The following is a 22,278-nucleotide window of genomic DNA, read 5'->3' as shown; positions in this document are numbered from 1 at the left end:
CATTTTCACATCATCCTTGCTGATAAGTTACAGAAAAAAAGTTTACTTTTGAATGAAAATGGCTAATAATATTACATCTAAACAGGAAAGCATATCAAGATATTATATATGATATTATATTTCCTCAGTCATCCTTTGTAGCTTCCATATAAATTGTTTATATGGAGTGAAAAAAAATCAAGATAGGAAATCACAACATTGTTACATAGATTAGCAGATTAATGCCAACAATTTTCACATGAACTCCATTAGCATAAGCTTAAGTCAGTAACTTTAAAACCATCCACTGTCAAGGAAAAATATAAGAAAAGAAAAAAATTCTAGAGATGAAGGGGAAATAGGAAAGGGAAGAAACAGAGAACAGATTAAAACAAAATAATTTAGATGTTTTTGCTGATAATAAGAGAAATACTTGAATTTGCAGATGTACCTGGCAAATAGGCTCTTGATAAATGTTAATACATATATTTGCTGAATGGATGTCAGATAAATGCCTTGGCTTCTTACATAAAAGAGAAAAATAGGAGCAAATCCACGATTGAACTGAATTTTAGATAGCCTGTCTGGTTTCAGTTTGATTATAAATGTCCCATTGTAAATATTACCTCCAAATCTATACAAAATGAGACAGAGTCACAGATTTATCCCAAAGTCATCCTAAGTAAGGTCCTGAGGAAACTTTCTGAATGTCAGAAACCCTGGGGCAGATCTAAGCATTCAAAAATTGTTTAATCCTGTTTAATTCTGGTCCACACATTCTGGGCATTTGATTATTATTTTAGTAGTATAAGGGTAAAATTCAGTGATGAAATCTTAGCTATAAATATAAATACAAAGTTCCAAGCAGTGATTACCAGACCTCTCAACTTGGCCACGGATAGCATTTCTACTACTCTATCTAAATCTTATATGGCAAAGCAGAAGAAATATCCACATAAAAGTTTCCTTATTTGCAAAATCCCCATGTTTTTCTAATAAGCAAGATGAATGCATAGAAATTTGCAGTTGCTTTTAATAAATTAGACTCTTTATTTTTAAAAAATCATGTCGTTTCTTTGCTTTAGAAAATAAGAACTAAGAAAATGGTGAATAGGCACTATACATATTTCTGCAGGAAATGGTGATAAAAGAAACCGCCTGACATTTACTCTTCTATTTACTGAGTTGACTTCATAATCTTTTGAAGTATGAATGTAGCTGATAGCTCAGAGCTATGAACCTAGTATAATATTATGTTACAATATAATATTATGGTAGTAATGTTATCATTATGTTTGAAATGACACTTTTAGGAGTTTGTACTGGTAAAAATGCACACTTTGGGGACTAAAATAAATTTATATTATGTCACTGAAATCAAGAATATATGAAGTGTATGGAAGTTAGGTGATATCAACTGGTTATTTATGGGTATAGAAAAGATCATTTCTGCAGAAAATTATAAACTGTGCATACTACCTCGATTTTGATTAAATATAACAATTACTCATTACTTTGTACCTCTATTTTGAAAAATTTATGATTTATGTAGCAGTGGTTGCTACTGAAAATAATATCATAATATTTTTTGGCCTGGAAGCTGAAAGGAATTCCATGGGACCAACCATGTGATATCAACCATTTCATAGTCTCAACTACCATTTAATCAATATTGGATATTTTCCGAAACCACTCAGAATCATAAGAGACTGCATTGATATTTAGCTAAAACCTTTATGATATTTATAATTCTTTTAACCAGATTAAATAATTTGAATTAATTGTGCCCTACTGAGTAGTGCTCCTCAAACACTTTTGACCATGACCCAGAATAAGCAATAATCTTACATTGGTATCCAAATACACACACATGCATATACGGACACCATAACATAAAGTTTCATAAAGCACTACTTACCTCTGCTGTACATGAAGTATGACAATATTTCTATTCTGGTCTACTTCATTTTCACTTACTTGTTGGTGACCTGTAATTTGAAAAATACTGCATCTCTCTTGAAAGATGAGGTACTAAGTCATTCTCACACTCTGTGGAGAAATACCCAAGACTGGGTAATTTATAAAGAAAAGAGGTTTAATTGACTCACAGTTCCACATGGCTGGGGAGGCCTCAGGAAACTTAAAATCATGGTAGAAGGCATCTCATTACAGGGTGGCAGGAGAGAGAATGAGTGCTGAGCAAAAGGGGAAAATCACCTTATAAAACAGTCAGATTTTGTGAGAACTCACTCAGTGTCATGAGAACAGCATGGGGGTAACCACCCTCATGATTCAATTACCTTTCACCGGGTCCCTTCTATGACACGTAGGAATTATGAGAACTACAATTCGAGATGAGATTTGGGTGGGAACACAGAGCCAAACCATATTATTATGGCCCTGCCCCTCCCAAATCTCATGTCCTCACATTTTACCCTTCCAACAGTCCTCCAAAGTCTTAACTCATTCCAGCATTAACCCAAAAGTCCAAGTCCAAAGTCTCATATGAGACAAGGCAAGTCCCTTCTGTTTGTGAGCCTGTATAATCAAAAGTAAGTTAGGTACTTCCTAGATCCAATGGGGGTACAGGCATTGGGTAAATATACCCCTTCCAAATGGGAGACTTTGACCAAAACATAGGGGCTACAGGCCCCATGAAATTCTGAAATCCAATAGGGCAGTCATTAAGCTTAAAGTTCCAAAATTATCTCCTTTGACTCCATGTCTCACATGCAGGTCATGCTGATGCAAGAGGTGGGCTCCCATGGCCTTGGGGAGCTCCACCCCTGTAGCTTTTCAGGGTACAGCCCCCCTCACATCTGCTTTCACAGTTGGTATTCAGTGTCTGTGGCTTTTTCAAGTACATGATGCAAGATGTGGTGAATTTACCATTCTGGGGTCTAGGGGATGCTGGCTCTCTTCTCACTAGGCAGTGCCACAGTAGGGACTGTGGAGGGGGGGCTACAACCCCACATTTCTCTTCCACACTGTCCTAGAAGAGGTTCTCCATGAAGGCTCTGCCCCTGCATCGAACTTCTGCCTGGACATCCAGACATTTCCATACATCCTCTGAATTATAGGCGGAGGTTCTCAAACTTCAATTCTTGATTTCTGTGTGCCAACAGGCCCAACACCACATGAAAGCCACCAAGGCTTGGGGCTTGCACCCTCTGAAACAACAGTCAGAGCTATATGTTGGCCCCTTTTATCCACAGCTGGAGTAGCCTGAGGCACGGGGCACCAAATCCCAAGCTGCACACAGCAGGGGGGAACCTGGGCCTGGTACATGAATCCATTTTTTCCTCCTAGGCCTCCAGGCCTGTGATGGGAGGGGCTACCATGAAGGTCTCTGACGTGCCCTGAAGATGTTTTCCCCATTGTCTTGGTGATTAACATTCTGCTCCTTGTTACTTATGCAAATTTCTGCAGCAGGCTTGAATTTCTCCCCAGAATATGGGTTTTTCTTTTCTACTGCATCATCGGGCTGCAAATTTTCCAAATTTTCATGCTTCGCTTCCTCTTGAATGCTTTGCCACTTAGAAATTTCTTCCACCAGATACCCTAAATCATCTCTCTCAAGTTCAAAGTTCCACAGCTCTCTAGGGCAGGGCCCAGTCTCTTTGCTAAAGCATAGCAAGAATCCCCTTTATTCCAGTTCCCAACAAGTTCCTCATCAACATCTGAGATCACCTCAGCCTGGACTTCATTGTTCATATTGTTATCAGCATTTTGGTCAAAGCTATTCGACAAATCTCTAGGAAGTTCCAAACTTTATCTTACTTTCCTGTCTTCTTCTGAGCCTTCCAAACTGTTCCAACCTCTGCCTGTTACCCAGTTCCAATGTTGCTTCAACATTTTCAGGGTATTTACAGCAGTGCCTCACTCTCTGAGGTACTTGCTTAGTGTATTAGTCCATTCTCACGCTTCTTTGAAGAAACACCTGATACTGGGTTATTTATAAAGAAAAAGAGGTTTAATTGACTCGCAGTTCGTCATGGCTGGGGAGTCCTCAGGAACCTTACAATCATGGCAGAAGGTATCTCTTCACAGGGTGACGAGAGAGAATGAGTGCTGAACAAAGTGGGGAAGCTCCTTATAAAAGCATCAGATCTCATGAGAACTCACTATCACAAGAACAGCATGGAGATAACCACCACGATGATTCAATTACCTCCCACCAGGTCCCTCCTACAACACATGGGGATTATGGGAACTGTAATTCAAGATGAGATTTGGGTGAGGACACAGCCAAACCATTTTAGATGGTTACAAATTTTGGAATTCACTCCAAAGAAGCACTGGTGCAGTTAATGTACATGAACAAATAGTTAAATGTTTATAGAATAATTTTTGTGTTTTCTGGTTTTTGTGTGTTTCCAGACAGGGTATCCCTCTGTCACCCAGGCTGGAGTGCAGTGGTGCAATCATAGCTCATTGCAACCTTGGACTCTTGGGCTCAAGGTAAACTCCCTGCCTCAGCCTCCCAAGTAGCTGGAACTACAGGTTCACACCACCGCACCTGCCTAATTTTTTTTCTTTTTTCTTTTGTGTTGAGACAAGATCTTGTTTTGTTGTCCAGGCTGGTCTCAAACTCCTGGACTCAAGCAATCCTTCAGCCTCAGACTCCCAAAGTGCTGGAATTACATGTGTGAGCCACAATGCCTGGCCTATGTAAGAGCTTTAATTAAAAATTCTGTTTCATTAATATAAAATATGAGCTAATTCTTTATGATTCTTAAAAGCAAACAAAAAAACGCATGAAGCATGTAAAAACAAGGTATATAATAAAATAGTTCTTTCACAGCCATCACGAAAAGTCAAGGTCAGTGAAATTATTGCAAATTCTTAAGTCATTCCAATTTACAACACAGCTGCTTTCAAATCAATTTAATTCACCTCTACAATTTTTCTCCATTTTTGGTAGACATTTTTGGCTTTGAATAGCTGAACTTTTAAAATTAAAATAAAACTTGCTGATTTGCAGTTAAATTATTTAATTATGCTGACTGCTAAGTTTTTGGCTTCACTTAACTTAATCTTTGTTTCTTCTCTACAGTGCAACTGTAGAATCCTAGTATCATAAATCATTAGTAGTTTAATCTTAGTTCCGTTTTTAAACCTTCTAAATTTTAATTTTGTCATTTTAAAAATAGATCCATAAAGAGTAAACAGGATGATGAATACAAAGAATATAGCATAGTTACTAGCAAGCAGTAGCCATTTATTAAATGCTGGTAAACGTCGTTGCTCTTGTTCTCAATTTCAGCTGAATTTTCAGGAGCCTCTTTAGTGATCTGTACAGCTCATCAGATCACCTTCAACAAAGAAACAACCACACGTATATGCAATGTGATTTAGTATCTAGCTTTCTTCTGTATTTCAGCCTTTCCAAAAGTAGCAATAACTACAGTAGTACCTGTAATTGCTTTGTTTACTAACTCACTTCTCTGCTGCTACCAGAGATTACTAGAAATTTACCATGATTATGTGGCAAATGAACTTTGCAAACTGTATTTTAGAGAATCTCTAAACACATTTTGAAAATGTCAAAAGGCAATCTTATAACAGATATATAAAACAATAATGTTAATATCATCATATAATATTTTCTAATCTTGAAAGAGAGTCAAAGATTCTAGGAGATATTTATTCCACTACCTAGGTGATAAGCCACATTTGGAAGGATAGAAGGTAAAAATAAGAAAACAAAAATGAGAACAGGAAAATCAACACCTACAAAAGCCTCCCTTTTTTTCTCATCAAAGCCTGTGCAGGGGTCATGAAGCCCACATTTTGTGACAGGTTGTCATGAAAATAATGAGTAGATCTCTCCTTCCAAGTTTTTCACGATAGATTTATTAGAACATGGAAAGTCAGATTAAGAAGAATTGGGACCAAAGCCTGTTTAACTTACTTGGTTTGATGGTTAATAAAATAGTTTTTCCACAGATGGAATTTACTCAGTAATCCACATATTTGTCTGTTATTTCTATAATGAAAGGTCAACATCACCATATAAGGGGAAAGTGGGGAAAGGAAAGCTCTCAAATGTTTCTGTTTCTTGCTAACTTGTCCCAGGGTCTTCCTGAAGAAGAAACTAATTAAGGTAAAATAAAAATTTTGGTGTATCACCTTAGACTACTTAAAAATAATTGCCACATATTTTATACCATTATAGCAGCATTTTAATGTCTTCGTTATTATCCTGAAGTAATTTTTTTAATTTTATATGACTCATTTAACACGTGCCTTTGAAAATTAATCTCAATTGTCTTATTCGACTTATGGTAACGACGTAAGATTCTTATGTTGGTTGCTCTCCCTATCCATATTCCTGCATGCCTTTTCCCCCACCTTTTCAAGGGTCACACAGTAGGTAAGAGATTCAAACTAATCACAGACTACACCTTTTTGGCATCCTAAACAATGTCATAATACCATTTCTTACTTCAGGTGTGAGACATAGGTAAACACTTATGGTATATCAAGTTTTATGGTCCAGGCTTCCTCATCTCCACTGGCCAGTTTTGCTAGGGAAGGAGAACTGGGAGAATTGAATGGGAAGGATAACTCCTTTAGTTAAAACACCTACATTGAAAACACATATGTCTTCCATGGTGGTAATATGTATCTATCATTCTTCTAACTCTGAACATATTACTGTTAAATAAATGTCACATTTAAATTTTATTTATTCTTTGGGTTGGCAGATTCTTGCCCCATATGTTTTTTTTTAATTTATTTTTCACTATTGCATTAGGAGGAGATAGTCTAAATATGCAAAACTGACATATTCTCTTTTGTGTATTCAAAAATAAAAATCACATTTTTAATGTGAGAAGAAGTAAAGATTAAATGAAGTATTAACTTGTCCTACATTTAATTTCTCTCCGAATCTCCTGGTTAAATTTATTCCTAAAATACTAAGCAATCCTCCAAAGCATGTAAGTAGGTATCTGCTCTTATTGGGTTATTTGGGGGAGTTGTGTGGATGGGGTGGGTCTGATTTTACATTTGTTTAAATAGATTTTTAAATTAAATATGTGAGCTTGGATAAATCTAAGAATTGATATAAGATTAATAATCTCCTTCAACAAGTTCCAAATATCTTTCACTTTCATTATTATTACACACACACACACACACACACTACACACTATATATATGTATATATGTATCTTTTAATTGAGTTTTTATTTAAAAAATTTACATATGAAAATTTTCAAGCATACATAAAAGTAGAGGATATAATATAATTGCTTTATATATTTCAGACCAAACCAAAGCCTTTTTATTGCTGTATTCCATTTCTTTTTAGTAAAATGCAATCCAATTTGGTTAAAGGGAGCTGAGTTTTGAAACAAAGACTTTTGCAAAGCAGACAATTATATTAAAGAATTTCATTTGGCTGGGCGTAGTCACTCATGCCTGCAATCCCAGCATTTTGGGAGGCCAAGGTGGGTGGATCACCTGAGGTCAGGAGTTTGAGACCAGCCTGGCCAACATGGTGAAACCCAGTCTCTACTAAAAATACAAAAATTAGCTGGACTTGAAGGTGTGTGCCTGTAATCCCAGCTAGTAGGGAGGCTGAGGCAGGAGAATTACTTGACCTTGGGAGGCGGAGGCTGCAGTGAGCCCAGATCAGGCCACTGCACTACAGCCTGGGTGACAGAGCAAGACTCCATCTCAAAATAAATAAATAAATGAAACAAATAAAATTTGTAAATAGAGTATTAGTAATTCCCCAACATGTGGGATTCATTTGTTTTTAAAGTCCATGTGAAGTCACTGGGGAGACTGCAAACTGGTACAATATGTTTCACAGTGAAAAGCTAAGGTCCACTTATATATTTGTAATCTGAAGTGTTAAAATATTTAAAATATTTGATGAAAATTTTTAATTTTTTGAAAAAGTTTAAAAGTTATTTTCTGACAAAAACAACCATTTCAACATCATGCAGATTTTTAAAACTTAAATTACTAATGAGGTTAAGTAGTATAGAACATAGAAATATAAAATGAAAAGTAGCGACATAATTTTGCAATGTTTAACTATTTAATCTAAAAAGTTTTCAGTCATCATTAATAAGCATTCATCACTCAGATCCCCCAATTAAAAAATAAAGAAATCCATAAAATATCCACAGTGTGATAGAACATACCACTCATTAAAAAGCATGCTAGTTTAATTCTCTCTGATGTAATATGTCTGATGTAATGCATATCTTAAATATATATATCACACATTGATAACATGAACTATTTTCACCCAAAATAGTTATCCTAGGGAAAGTTTGGCAAACTGGGAAATCGAAAATTATTTAAGTACTCTAACAGTGTAGAGACAGATGAAGTAAGCTTGTATAGAAAGTAATTCATTGAAGTCAGAATCATCTATACAAAGAAAAACATCTAATAATAATGGAAAATTCTGTCCATTCGTGATGAAGCAGTTTGGGATTTTTTTTTTTTTTCTGAGACAGAGTTTCGCTCTTGTTGCCCAGACTGGCCAGGCTGGCATGCAGTTGTGTGATCTCAGCTCACTGCAACCTCTGCCTCCCAGGTTCAAGCATTTATCCTGCCTCAGCCTCTTGAGTAGCTGGGACTACAGGCATGCACCACCACACCCAGCTAATTTTTGTACTTTTTTAGTAGAGACGGGGTTTCACCATGTTGGCCAGGATGGTATCGATCTCATGACCTTGTGATCTGCCCACCTTGGCCTCCCAAAGTGCTGGGATTACAGGCCTGAGCCACCGCGCCTGTAGTAATGTAGTGTATAATGGGAAATTTTTTTTTAATGCTGTGTTAGTTCATTCTCAAATGACTATATAGCTGCAACTGGGTAATTTATGAAGAAGAGCTTTAATTGCCTCACGGTTCTGCTTCTCCTTTAAATATCAGTTCTGACTTTAGGTCATTTCTTTGCTTATGTATCCCAGTATAGGTTGTTAGAAGCATCCAGGTCACTTTTTTTGGGCGGGGGTTGGTGGGGGCGGAAGAGAGTTGTGCTCTATTGCCCAGGCTGGAGTGCAGTGGCACAATCTCAGCTCACTGCATCTTCCGCCTCCCGGGTTGAAGCAATTCTCTGTCTCAGCCTCCCGAGTAGTTGGGATTACAGGCACCCACGACCATGCCTGCTAATTTTTTTTGTATTTTTAGTAGAGATAGGGTTTCACTATCCCTACCAGGCTGATCTTGAACTCCTGACCTCGTGATCCACCCACCACTTCTTGAATGCTTTGCTGCTTAGAAATTTCTTCCACCAGATACCCTAAATCATCACATTTAAGTTCAAGTTCCACAGATCCACAGGGCAGGGGCACAATGTAGCGCAGTTGTTCGCTAAGGCATAACAAAAAATGACCTTTTCTCCAGTCCCCAATAAGTTCCTCATTTCCATCTGAGACCTCCTTAGCTTGTATTTCACTGTCCATATCACTATCAGCATTTTGGTCACTACCATTTAAAACCAGTCTCTAGGAAGTTCCAAACATATCCTCATCTTCCTGTCTTCTAAGCACACACTCTCTCTTTTGCTCCTGCTTCCACCATGTGAGATACCTGGCACCCCCTTGCCTTCTACCATGATTGGAAGCTTCCTTATATCTCCCCAGAAGCAGAAGCTTCTATGCTTCCTGTACAGCCTGCAGAACTGTGAGCCAATTAATCCTTTTTTTCTTTATAAATTTTCCAGTCTCAGGTGTTTTTTTAGAGCAATACAAGAACAAAATAATACAAATGCATTCTACATTCATTTTTTTTGAACTAAAGGAAGTGATAGAGAAATAGAACATCTAATTCTTGGATAAAAATTGACAATGAGTAAGAGTTTTAATTCTTATTACAAGAGTAGGCAAAATTAGGAAATATGCTTTGAGACTAACATGTCAATGTTCTTTTCACCTAAGCGTTCTGTCCTCTGTTTCATTAGCGAGATCTGAGAATGCCTGTTCCTGCAAGAAGAAGGAGCAGTCCTATGTATCTGGACTGTAATGCTGAAGAGGGCCAAGTGGCTCCCTGTGAGTCCAGATGAAGGATATATTATTCAAGAGAAAAACTTGTAACTACTCTAAACTTAAGACAGATTTATTTAGTCAGCTGGGAATTCCAGAGACTCAGGCAGATACCTAAGAGCATGTTTAATTGCTCTAAGCCCCTGATTCCTGATTTCCTAATTTTATATGTATATAATGGTTATCAGTTCTGTAGAATAGTTTTATGGTAACTGACATTCTTTGTTAAAGCTTACTTTCTTACTTCTTTTCTTTTTTGGTGGGATTAGTTAGAAAATGATCTCAATACATGTTTCTATATACGTATGGATGTTTAGGCCAAAATAAAATTGGGTTCTGTGTTCTGGAGGTTATCAAAAAATCTACTATACTCTAGGTAGTTAAGTCTAGACTGTAAACATCAGGTTGTTAATATTTTAGCATATTAACACACTAAAATTATCATTGCTATATATGTTTCTTGAGCATCAGCATTTATATAGAAATAAATATTTATATTTCTATTTTTATCTTAGTTATTACATCTCTCCTCTCTTTCAGATTATGCTTAGAGGATTCTGCAGCAATTCTCGGTATTGGACATATTCAAAATCTCCTCAACTTATATCCTTCCCATCTATTGCCTTCCAGCTTTAACTCAGTTGTGCTCCCTTCAAACGTTTTACATGATTTGCGATGGTTACATGAACTCTGGGGAAGTGATATTTGCAACATCTCATACTTTATTCACTATGGCACTTTAGGAAACGAAATTGGGAAAAAGCTTCCAAAACATTATTCTAAAAAATGAATCTTATTGTGAAACTTCGGAGAAGTTTTCGAACATTGATTGTTCTCTTAGCTACCTTTTGCTTGGTGAGCATTGTCATTTCTGCCTATTTTCTCTACTCTGGCTACAAACAGGAAATGACACTTATTGAAACCACTGCAGAAGCAGAATGCACTGACATCAAAATTCTACCATATCGGTCAATGGAGCTGAAAACAGTTAAACCTATTGACACATCCAAAACGGACCCTACTGTCCTTCTCTTCGTGGAGAGCCAATACTCTCAACTCGGTCAAGATATCATAGCTATTTTGGAGTCCAGCCGATTTCAGTACCACATGGTTATTGCCCCTGGAAAGGGAGATATACCTCCTCTTACAGATAATGGCAAAGGGAAATATACTTTAGTTATTTATGAAAATATTCTGAAGTATGTCAGCATGGACTCATGGAATCGAGAGCTTTTAGAAAAATACTGTGTGGAATACAGTGTTAGTATAATCGGTTTTCATAAAGCCAATGAGAACAGCTTACCAAGTACACAATTAAAAGGCTTTCCGTTAAACCTTTTCAATAATCTAGCTCTAAAGGACTGTTTTGTTAACCCTCAATCTCCTTTGCTGTATATTACCAAAGCCCCCAAGGTTGAGAAAGGCCCTCTTCCTGGGGAAGACTGGACTATTTTCCAATATAATCATTCAACCTACCAGCCTGTACTTTTAACTGAATTACAGACAGAAAAATCCCTGTCATCCTTGTCTAGCAAAACACTCTTTGCAACGGTGATTCAGGATCTGGGGCTTCATGATGGAATTCAGAGAGTACTTTTTGGCAACAACTTGAACTTTTGGCTGCACAAGCTCATCTTCATAGATGCCATCTCCTTCTTGTCAGGGAAGAGGCTGACATTGTCCTTGGACAGGTACATCCTTGTGGACATTGATGATATATTTGTTGGGAAAGAGGGAACAAGGATGAATGTCAAAGATGTGAAGGTAAGCTTATTTATAGACAACATCGAAATTTGTATTTCAAAATATGGTACTGATAAAATATTACTAATATGATAGATTACTAATCCCTAAAGTTTTAAGGTGCAGTAGAGTTGAAATAAGATAGCCATTTAGAAAAATATTGAACCAAGACTTAACCATTCTTTACACACACATACACACACCAGAAGCTTCAGAATGGGACAGAGCTAAAATATTAAAATATCCCGAAGAGTTAGTGAACTTAATCTCTTTGCCTTTTTTTTTTTTTTTTTGGAACAGACTCTTGCTCTGTCGCCCAGGCTGGAGTGCAGTGGCATGATCTTGGCTCACTGAAACCTCCACCTCCTGGGTTTAAGCAATTCTCTGCCTCAGCCTCCCGAGTAGCTGGGATTACAGGTGCCTGCCACCACGTCTGACTAATTTTTGTATTTTAAGTAGAGATGGGGTTTCACCATCTTGGCCAGGCTGGTCTTAAACTCCTGACCTCGTGATCCACCCGCCATGACCTTCCAAAGTGCTGGGATTACAGGCGTGAGCCACTGCACCCAGCCTCCTTGCCTCTTCTTAAGTCTTTCCCATCCCAGCTAGAACCACTTAGAACTGCCTCCCTTATTATAGTACATGCTGCAGTTTGTAACAGTGAAACCAAGATAGTCATATAACTCTATTTCTGGATTATTACCCTGCCAAATCCTGCCAAACTCGGGTTTGAAAATTGTGGTGTAAATAGAAAATGGAGAAACAGCACAAGACCTTTCTATAATCTCAAACAAGCATAATATTTGCTCATATGAAATGTTCAGATATCTGAAAATATAGATATTAGCAAAAACAAATCATTTTATAGGGAATGTGGTATTGGATTAGCCTCAGGTAGCTTTCATTATTATACCTATTATTTATTTATTGCATTATTTGGGAAAACACAGCAGTGTTACTGGTAGCACTTCTAGGTTTTGATCAATTGACTGAATAACAGATTCAGCCTGTGATTGCTACTAAATAAAAATAAAGCCAATATGTTACACTAGATTAGGTGCACAATTCTAAAGATAATCATCTTTTAAACAATCTTGATGCAGTACTCTCACCTGATCTTTTACTTGTGACTGTCTCATCCTATGTATAACTAAATTTATTTTGTGTGCAAATAATTTTAGCAAACACATAAAAAATTAGAGGACACAACTAAGAATAATAAAGGAATCAAAGAGTGTTAAGATGTTATCGACATTTTTGGATCTTCTGTTAAAGTGTTTATCTTCCAAAGATAAAATTTGGATACTTCTTCAAAATAACAGGGTATTTTTTTCATCCTAAGACCTGATGGCCACTGTAAAGCAAAATGATTGAAAGCAGTAGAATAAGTTCACTTTTTAAAAACCTTCAAAGTATATGTGAACCAATGAACTCTGTTTTTAATAAGTTCCTATGAAGCACTGCTTGACTGTGACCCAAATATTTCATTTTGTGACTGTTAAGAAGAGATAAAGTGACCACAATTGAGTTCTATCCAGATTTTTCTCATTTTTTCTTTTACTTTTTTAGTATGTATTATTTCCTTTAATTAGTATAAATGACAGTTTTCTTTTTCTTTTTGAAATCATAGGCTTAACAAGAGGACAGTTACTTCAAAAGGTTCTTTGAGTGGTTGGTTCCTATCTTCACACGCTAAAAATATAGCATTTCCTAGTTTCAGGCTAAAGAACAATATGAGTTAAAAAGTTCTTTATACGTCTAAATGAACTTAACCAGCTCGAATTCAACTATTTCACTTTTTCTCAATAGAAAAACAAATTGTCACTCGCTGCTACTCAAAATAATATTCAAAAGTCACTGATGGCTATCTTAAGTGACATAACTCCAAATAGAATACAATAATTTAACAAAGGCTTGAGCAATATCACACATGGAGAGAGAATCAGAAAGGCTATGTGTGTGTGTATGTATTTATTAGTATGTGTTCATATGGATAGAATTATATCCTATATATTGAGTAATATATAATATTTATTTATGTACACATATTAATTGAACTGTGCTTTTGAAGAAAATACTCTTTACTGCCTCTTTTGTTGTGATTTCTGGTTCTCCCTCAGAATTATTTTTATTTTTAATTTTTAATTGACAAAAACAGTATATAGTTTTCATGTACAACATAATGTTTTCAAATATGTGTAAATAATGAAATGTTTAGATACAGAAAAATGACATAGGAATTAATTATCCCAGATACTTATCATTTTTGGTGAAAACACTTAAAATCTACTCTTTTAGTAATTTTCAAGAATATGATACATTGTTACTATTAGAATCTACTATAGGTTTCTTCAACTTGTTCTTCCAATCAAAATGAAATTTTGTGTACTTTAACCGAATCTCTCCAACCTCCTCACTCTCAACCTCTGGGAACTACCATTTTACTCTCTGCTTCTTTGAATTTAAATTTTTTGGACTCCTTAAAAAGTGAGATTATGTATTTATCTTGCTGTGCCTTGCTTATTTCACTTAACATAATGTCCTCTAGTTCATCCATGTTGTCACAAATTACAGAATTTTCTTCTTTGTAATGTCTGAATGATATTTCATTGTGTATATGTACCCCATTTTCTTTATCCGTTTATCCACTGATAAGATGCTTAGGCTGATTCTATATCTTGGCTATTGTAAATAATGCTTAAATGAACAAGGAAGTGCAGATATTGATTTGGTAAGTTGAATTCATTTCCTTTGATATATACCCAATAGTAGGATTGCTAGATCATATGGTAGTTACATTTTTAATTTTTTGAAGAATCTCCATATTGTTTTCCATAGTGGCTATACTGTTTACATTTCCACCCATGTATATGAGGGTTCCCCCTTCTCCACATCCCTGCCAACACTTATTATCTTTTGTCCTTTTGATAACAGCCATTCTAATAGGTATGATGTGATATCTCATTATGGTTTTGACACGCATTTCCCTGATAGTTAGCGATGTTATTTTTATAAACCTATTGGTCATTTATGTTTTCTTTTGAGAAATGTTTATTCAGGCCTTTTGCTCATTTTTAAGATGAGTTATTTGTTTTCTTACTATGAGATACTTGAGTTTGATATATACTTTAGTATTAGCTCTTACCAGATGTATAGTTTGGCAATTTTTCTCCCATTTCATATGTTGTCTCTTCACTCTGTTGCTTCCATTGCTGTATAAAAGTTTTTTGTTTGATGTAATTCCATTTGGTTTTTTTACTTTTGTTGCTTGTGTTTTTGGGTCATATCTAAAAATCTTGCCCAGACCAACATCATAGAAGTTCCCTCTATGTTTTCTTTTAGTCATTTTATGGGCTTAGATCCTACAATTAAGTCTTTCATCTATTTTAAGTTGATTGTTTTATATAGTGTGAGATGAGGCTCTAATTTCATGCTTCTGCCTATAGATATCTAGTTTTCCTAACACTATTTATTGAAGAGACTGCCCTTTCCCCATTGTCCGTTCTTAGAAACTTCGCTGAAAATCTATTGCCTGTAAATGCAAGAATTTATTTCTGTGTTCACTATTTTATTCCATTGGTCTGTGTGTCTATTTTTATGCTAGTATCATGCTGTTGTGATTACTATAGCTTTGTAGTATATCTTGCTTTGTTTTGTTTTCCTCAAGATTGCTTTGGTTATTTGGGATCTTTTGTAGTTTCATATACATTTTAATATCTTTAAAATTTTTTTTCTATTTTTGTGAAAAATGTCCTTGGAATTTTGATAGGAATTATATTGAATCTGCAGATCATTTTGGATATCATAGACATTCAACAATATTAATTTTTCTACTTCATCAGTGGGGATAAGCTTTCCATTTATTGGTGCCTTCTTCAAGTCCTTCAAGATTATTTTGTATGCTTTTCTCTTGCTGCTTTCAAGATCCTGTGTCTTTGATTGTTGACTCTTTGACTATAACATGTCTTAGTGTAGCCTTGTTTGGCCTTCCTCTGCCTGAATATTTGTATTTTTCCTTAGATTTGAGCAGTTTTATTCCGTTATTTTATTAAATAAGCTTTATGGCTTTTTATCTCTGTGTTTTTCTTGAACTTCTATAATTTGAATATTTCCCTCAGACCTATTAATGAATAAATATGAGAAATTTGAATGAAATTGAGAATTGAGCACTATTTATCTACTGTGTTACTTATATGTCCATAGAAAAAATATTCTAGTCACAGTTTTGCTTTTTGACTTTAGTTTTTGGACAAATATAATTTTGTGGGAAATAATTTCAATTATGTGCCAAAAAGTTTTGACAGTCTCATATTCTTCATTCTCATTTTTTTTTCTGGTAGTACAACATTAACACACTAGTGCACAAAGAGAATTTCATCCTCCTTCGAACTCTACCCCAATTCTAGAACAATGGTGTTGCATAGCTACCGACAATTTTCTATATTACTCTGAAATAGTATAAAAGAGGTGTTCAATAGGTATTTTAATAGGTATTTCATATATATTTCAATTCATATGAAATACCTATTTGAATTTGAAATTCAAATGTCATCCCTATTTCAAGGTATGAAAGAGGTATTCTGTTCCTCAATAAAACAAATTAAGGAAAGCAAGAGTGTTAGGGATAAAAAGTCTTGGTTATGTTTGTAACTGGACTCTTCCTTGGCCACTTCCACAATTAGACTGGAATAGCGAGAGCATTAACAACAAATTCAGACATAGCCTTATCCTCAGTACCACCTCCCTCTATCAATGTGTGTGTGTGTGTGTGTGTGTGTGTGTGTGTGTGTGAAGGCATACTTTCATTTGAACCAAATTTTCTATTTTGAGATAGAGATTCTGAATCATACTGTTAAAGAGTAAATACTTTTAAGGCAAAGAATATTAATGTATTGAAAAGAATACGAGTTTATTTTTATTTTTTATTTTTTTATTTTATTTTCATTATTAGTATTTTTTGAAATAGAGTCTTGCTCTATTTATTGCCCAGGCTGGAGTATAGTGGCACAATCTCAGCTCATTACAACCTCCGCCTCCTGGGTTCAAGCAATTCTCCTGCCTCAGCCTCCCGAGTAGCTGGGACTACAGGTGCACACCACCACGCCTGGCTAATTTTTGTATTTTTAGTAGAGACAAGGTTTCACCATGTTGGCCAGGCTGGCATCAAACTTCTGACTTCAAGTGATTCACCCACCTCGGTCTCCCAAGTTGCTGGGATTACAGGCATGAGCCACCGTGCCCGGCCAGAATACGAGTTTTTTGACTGAAGTTAAATGCTCATTATTTCTAATACTTAGATATAATTGGCCTAAGCTATCTACAATATATCTTTTTTTTGGAGAATTATTCATGCCTTATCTCATTTTATCATTCTCTTCTCCAACCAATGCTACTGAGATAAAAATCAATGTCCTTTTGTAAGGCAATCAAAATTAAATTCAGTTTCAATAACTTTCATTTGTTTATTAATAAAATTTAACTGTATACCTAAAAACTCAAGATATATAAGAAAGATTATTCATGTATATAAGCTCCTAGAAACTAATTATGTTTTTAAATATGGTGAAATATTATCTATCAATTAGGTCAGAGATATGGTCATGTTTTGACCTGTTAATATTCCTGTGGCCCTTAATGCCATCACCCTCCTCCCACCCTCCACCCTCCAGTATCTGTCATTCCCTTCTATGTGTCCATGTGTTCTCATCTTTTAGCTCCCACTTATAAGTGAGAACATTTGTTTTTTGCTTTTCTGTTTCCATATTAGTTTGCTAAGGATAATGGCCTCCAGCTACATCCATGTTCCTGCAGAGGATATGATCTCATTCTTGTTATAGTATTCCATGGTGTATATGTACTATATTTTCTATATCCATCCTACCATTAATAGACATTTAGATCAATTGCATATCTTTGCTATTTTGAAGAGTGCTGCAATGATTGTATGCATGTATGTGTCTTTGTAATAAAATGATGTATATTCCTTTGGGTATATATACAGTTATGGGATTGCTGGGTCGAATGGTAGTTCTGTTTTTAGGTCTTTGAGGGATTGCCACACTGTCTTCCCCAGTGGCTGGACTAATTTACATTCCAACCAATAGTATATAAGCATTCCTTTTCCTCCACAACCTCTTCTGCAACTGTTATTTTTTTAACTTTTATTTTTATTTATTTACTTATTTAGAGAAAGAGTCTCATTCTGTCACCCAGGTGGGGGTGCAGTGGCAAGATCTCTACTCACTGCAACCTCCACCTCCCAGGTTCAAGCAATTCTCTTGCCACAGCTTCCTGAGTAGCTGGGAATACAGACGTCTGCCACCACACCCAGCTTTAGTAGAGATGGGGTTTCGCCATGTTGGCTGGGCTGGTCTTGAACTCCTGACTTCAAGTGATCTGCCCTCCTCAGCCTCCCAAAGTACTGGGATTACAGGCATGAAGCCATCCTGACTAGTGTGAGATGATATCTCATTGTGGTTTTGATTTGCATTTCTCTAATGATCAGTGATGTTCAGTTTTTTCCATATGCTTGTTGGCCGCATGTATGTATACTTTTGAAAAGTGTCTGTTCATGTCATCTGCCCATTTTTTAATGGGTTGTTTGTTTTTTTCTTGTAAATTTGCTTAAGTTCCTTATAGATACCGGATATTAGACCTTTGTCAGATAAATAGTTTACAAAAGTTTCTTCCCATTCTGTAGGTTGTCTGTTTACTCTGATAAAACCAAATTTCTTATTTCAATGTTCTTTGTGAGCCAGCTCAAGTTTACATTTCAATATCTATCCTTCCCAATTCTCAATATGCACTGTTTTTTGTTAGACTTGCCCACTATATAGTTTTCAACTATGACTATCTCATGTCTACCATGACCTATTTTTCTTAGCTTCTATGCCTTTACTAAAATACTTTTCCTGAATCTACCCACATTTTAAGTTCTACTTTTTATAAGAATATGACACATCCCCTAATGACTCCAGCAGATGGTTATTTCTTTTTAACTTGAGTCCCTGCATAATCACTGACCTTAATTCTCAGTTAGCATCTTTATGTATGTAAGTCAACTCCAAAATTAAGAGGTGACAGTTTTTCTCATACATCTAGTTATGCCTCAAGGAATGTATTACACAACCTTACAAATGATTAAAAAATATTTAATTGACAATTATTATATTGTCTTTTGACTGGTGAGGGCAGAATCAATTAGTAACATAACTATTTACTTTCTTTTTCCTTTCTTTTTTTTTTTTTTTTTGAGATGGAGCCTCACTCTGATGCCCAAGCTGGAGTGCAGTGGTGCAATCTGGGCTCACTGCAAGCTCCACCTCCGGGTTTGTGCTATTCTTCTGCCTCAGCCTCCTGAGTAGCTGGGAATGCAGGCACTCACCACCACACCCGGCTAATTTTTTTGTATATTTTTTTTTTTTTGGAGACGGGGTTTCACCGTGTTAGCCAGGATGGTCTCGATCTCCTGATCTCATGATCTGCCCTCCTCACCCTCCCAAAGTGCTGGGTTTACAGGCGTGAGCCACCGCACCCAGCCAGAACTGATTTACTTTGTAAAGAAAGAATAATTTGAGGATAGTTTTGAACTTCATCTTGAAGCAAGTGATTTGTGTATTTTGCATATAAGACAAAAGTAGAAAACAAAATCTGTATTATAAACTTGGAGTCCAAAGCTAGCAGGCTATTTGGTTTGATTTTCCTTCCTACGTAGTGTTTTCAATGGATATGAACCTAGGCTGGTATTAAGGCTTGATCTAGATACAAGTAATTTACTGATGTCTTAACATGAACGTTTTCATGCCTTTATTTTACTATGTATTTTATGAGTTGAAAACCATAGGCTCAAAACTATAAAGTGAAAAAGTAATATATTGTACAAATTTGATGATGAAAACAAAGATGATAAGTTAACAGATATTAAAAAAAAACAGTTAATAGAGGGTCTTGAAAACACAGGGAAATAAGTTTCAGTTAGTTCCAACAGCCATTTGAAATCTTCTCTTTGTAGGGACATGGATGAAGCTGGAAACCATCATTCTCAGCAAACTATCACAAGGACAAAAAACCAAACACCGTGTGTTCTCACTCATAGGTGGGAATTGAGCAATGAGAACACTTGGACACAGGAAGGGGAACATCACACACTGGGGCCTGTCGTGGGGTGGGGGGAGGGAGGAGGGATAGCATTAGGAGATATACCTAATATAAATGATGAGTTAATGGGTGCAGCACACCAACATGGCACATGTATACATATGTGACAAACCTGCACGTTGTGCACATGTACCCTAGAACTTAAAGTATAATAATAAAAAAAGAAAAACAAAAAAAAGAAAATGATAAGGTTACTATATTTAAGAAGGACTCTTCCATTAGTAATGTAAATATCTGAAAAAAATTCCAGTCAAAATATGTTTAAGAATTATCATATCATTAAACAGGAGACAGGTTGCTGTGAACAGAAAAGAAGAAACCTATTATAAAATAAAATCTTAAAATTTGATTCCTAATTTGAATAAGGGTTGAATGAGAAAGAAAAAAAACCCTCAAGATTACTAAGTTTGTGTCTTTAGAAAATAAGACATTATTTATCCTATGAACGTTAGTACAGAAGATGAGAGGCTACACTGGTAAATGAAACTATTACTTTTCTATATTTTATGATAATAAATAAGTTTGTTGTATTTGGTAAACTAGTAGAAAAATCTGTTTTTAGAATATTTCATACCTCAGACTCAATAAGGTATGAATCATTTTCAGAGTTAGAGATAAACACAAAGTCTGGTTTGTGGTAAATGGAATCCAGATTTGATGCATATCAGCTAGTATAGATTTAGTAATGCAAAGGAGTCCAGGCAGCAAGAATTGGGTGGATGGCCCAGCCAGTCAAGCAAGCAGTATGTGAAAGTTGCTGGCAGTTTCTAGGTGGGTGACCCAGCATGCAATTGGCAAGTGTAGCATAAGACCTGGGCAATGGCCCGGGCTTGCGGGAATGAGCATTTATCCAAGATATTCGACAGTGGAGAGAAGGTACCAAATCTCTGGATTCAGTTCTATGGGCAGCAGTCATCTTGAGAAAAATGGCATAGACAGCAGTGGCTTACTCCTGGAGGAAATGTGGGATTGGATAATTACATCACAATGTGGAGTTTGACACAGGGCATACAACAGAGAATGTGGTAGTTAAGAGCTCAGTCACAGCAAGCCTGTGCAGGAGAGAGGAGCCATCAGCAATACTTCCCTGAAATGATGGTCTTGATATCCTGTTATAGAACTCCCTAGATCTCCCTTGTCAGGGAGGGATTACATTTAGAACATCATGAAATCTTTAGGTGCCCAGCTGTGAGAATTCAATGTACTATTTGAAAGTCCTCAGTTGATCAAGGAGAAAAACAGGCAGTATCAAAGGCTTATAATAAGAATGGTTTATATTCCATGTAAACAAAGAGTATCACTGTATCAATTAAATTGTTTTAGTAAGTAGAATTTTGCTTGTTTGAAAAGAGAAGCTCTATTTTCATGTATTTTGGCAGTCAGCAGTGACCTCAGAGAACCTCAAACTTACTGGCAAGAGGACAGTTACTGTACAGGATACAGTTAATCATAATTTTTCTTTTATTGAAAATATCATTGTAAGTAATCTAGGTTTTCATTTCTTCTGAATTATTTCAAGTAGCACCACACATTTAACTTTATCAATGGAAGGAAAAGTCATCTGTTTTAAAGAGATTCCTTTATGGAAGCAAATAGGGTTATTCTCCACTTAAAAAATGGCCAAAATTGTATAAAAGTACGTTTTAAAATAAGAATTAAAAAGTTGAGAAAATACATACCAGCAATACCTTTTCCTTTGTGTATCAGTCTTTATTATAGAGTTCACACAAATATGTAAAGTATTCAGTTCCTGATTTCAGTAGTAGAGACAGGACATATTCACAGTTATCTGCATTACAAGGCAGAATGCAATATATATCATGCCAACATGATTGTACACAATGGGGACCAAGACAGGGTGACAGTAATTCTTCCTCTAGGAACCAGGAGTGTTTAATGGAGGATGCGGTATTTGAGTCTTCTGCGATCACTGGACAGAACTGCAGCAAAGCTAGCTGGGCAGTGTATTCTAGGGCAGTGGATCAGCCTAAGCTCAGACTTGGCTGAAAATATCAGGACATTTTTGAGAATGGTAAGTTGCCTGTGTTAATTGAATTATAAGGTAAATGAGAAATAGTGGGACTAAATGTGGGTGCTGTTTGTGGCCAGAATATAAATCCCCTATTCTGTTATAGAACATTTGCCTTTATTCTGTTGAAAATAGGATACCACTGGAGTCACTCAGGATTTTTAAGCCAGAAAGTGGCATAATCAGAGTTGGAATTGAAGGAAAATATATTGTTTGAACCAGGGAGTTGTTTTGAGGAGACCAACTAAATAATGTTACAATAATAATCATACTAATGATTGTATCTTAAAATAAGGTATTCATTGAGCATATTAATATATGCTAAAATGTGCTAATCATTTACAAGCCCAAACA

At 35.9% G+C, this 22,278-nt stretch overlaps 1 protein-coding gene across 1 annotated transcript in view; it reads left to right on the top strand.

Moving 5' to 3' along the window:
• The window catches only part of NDST4 (N-deacetylase and N-sulfotransferase 4), a 284,247-nt gene that overhangs the window by 26,224 nt on the left and 235,745 nt on the right, over positions 1-22,278 (top strand). The window contains exon 2 of the mRNA XM_009448180.4: positions 10,536-11,759. Coding sequence (XP_009446455.3) covers positions 10,782-11,759 — 978 coding nt within the window. The 5' untranslated portion in view covers positions 10,536-10,781. The remainder of the gene's footprint in view (positions 1-10,535; positions 11,760-22,278) is intronic.

Source organism: Pan troglodytes, chromosome 3 (assembly GCF_028858775.2).
Source record: "Pan troglodytes isolate AG18354 chromosome 3, NHGRI_mPanTro3-v2.0_pri, whole genome shotgun sequence".
NCBI lineage: Eukaryota > Metazoa > Chordata > Mammalia > Primates > Hominidae > Pan > Pan troglodytes.
The sequence above is the reverse complement of the archived record's forward strand: the minus strand, read 5'-3'. Positions and strand labels throughout refer to the sequence as shown.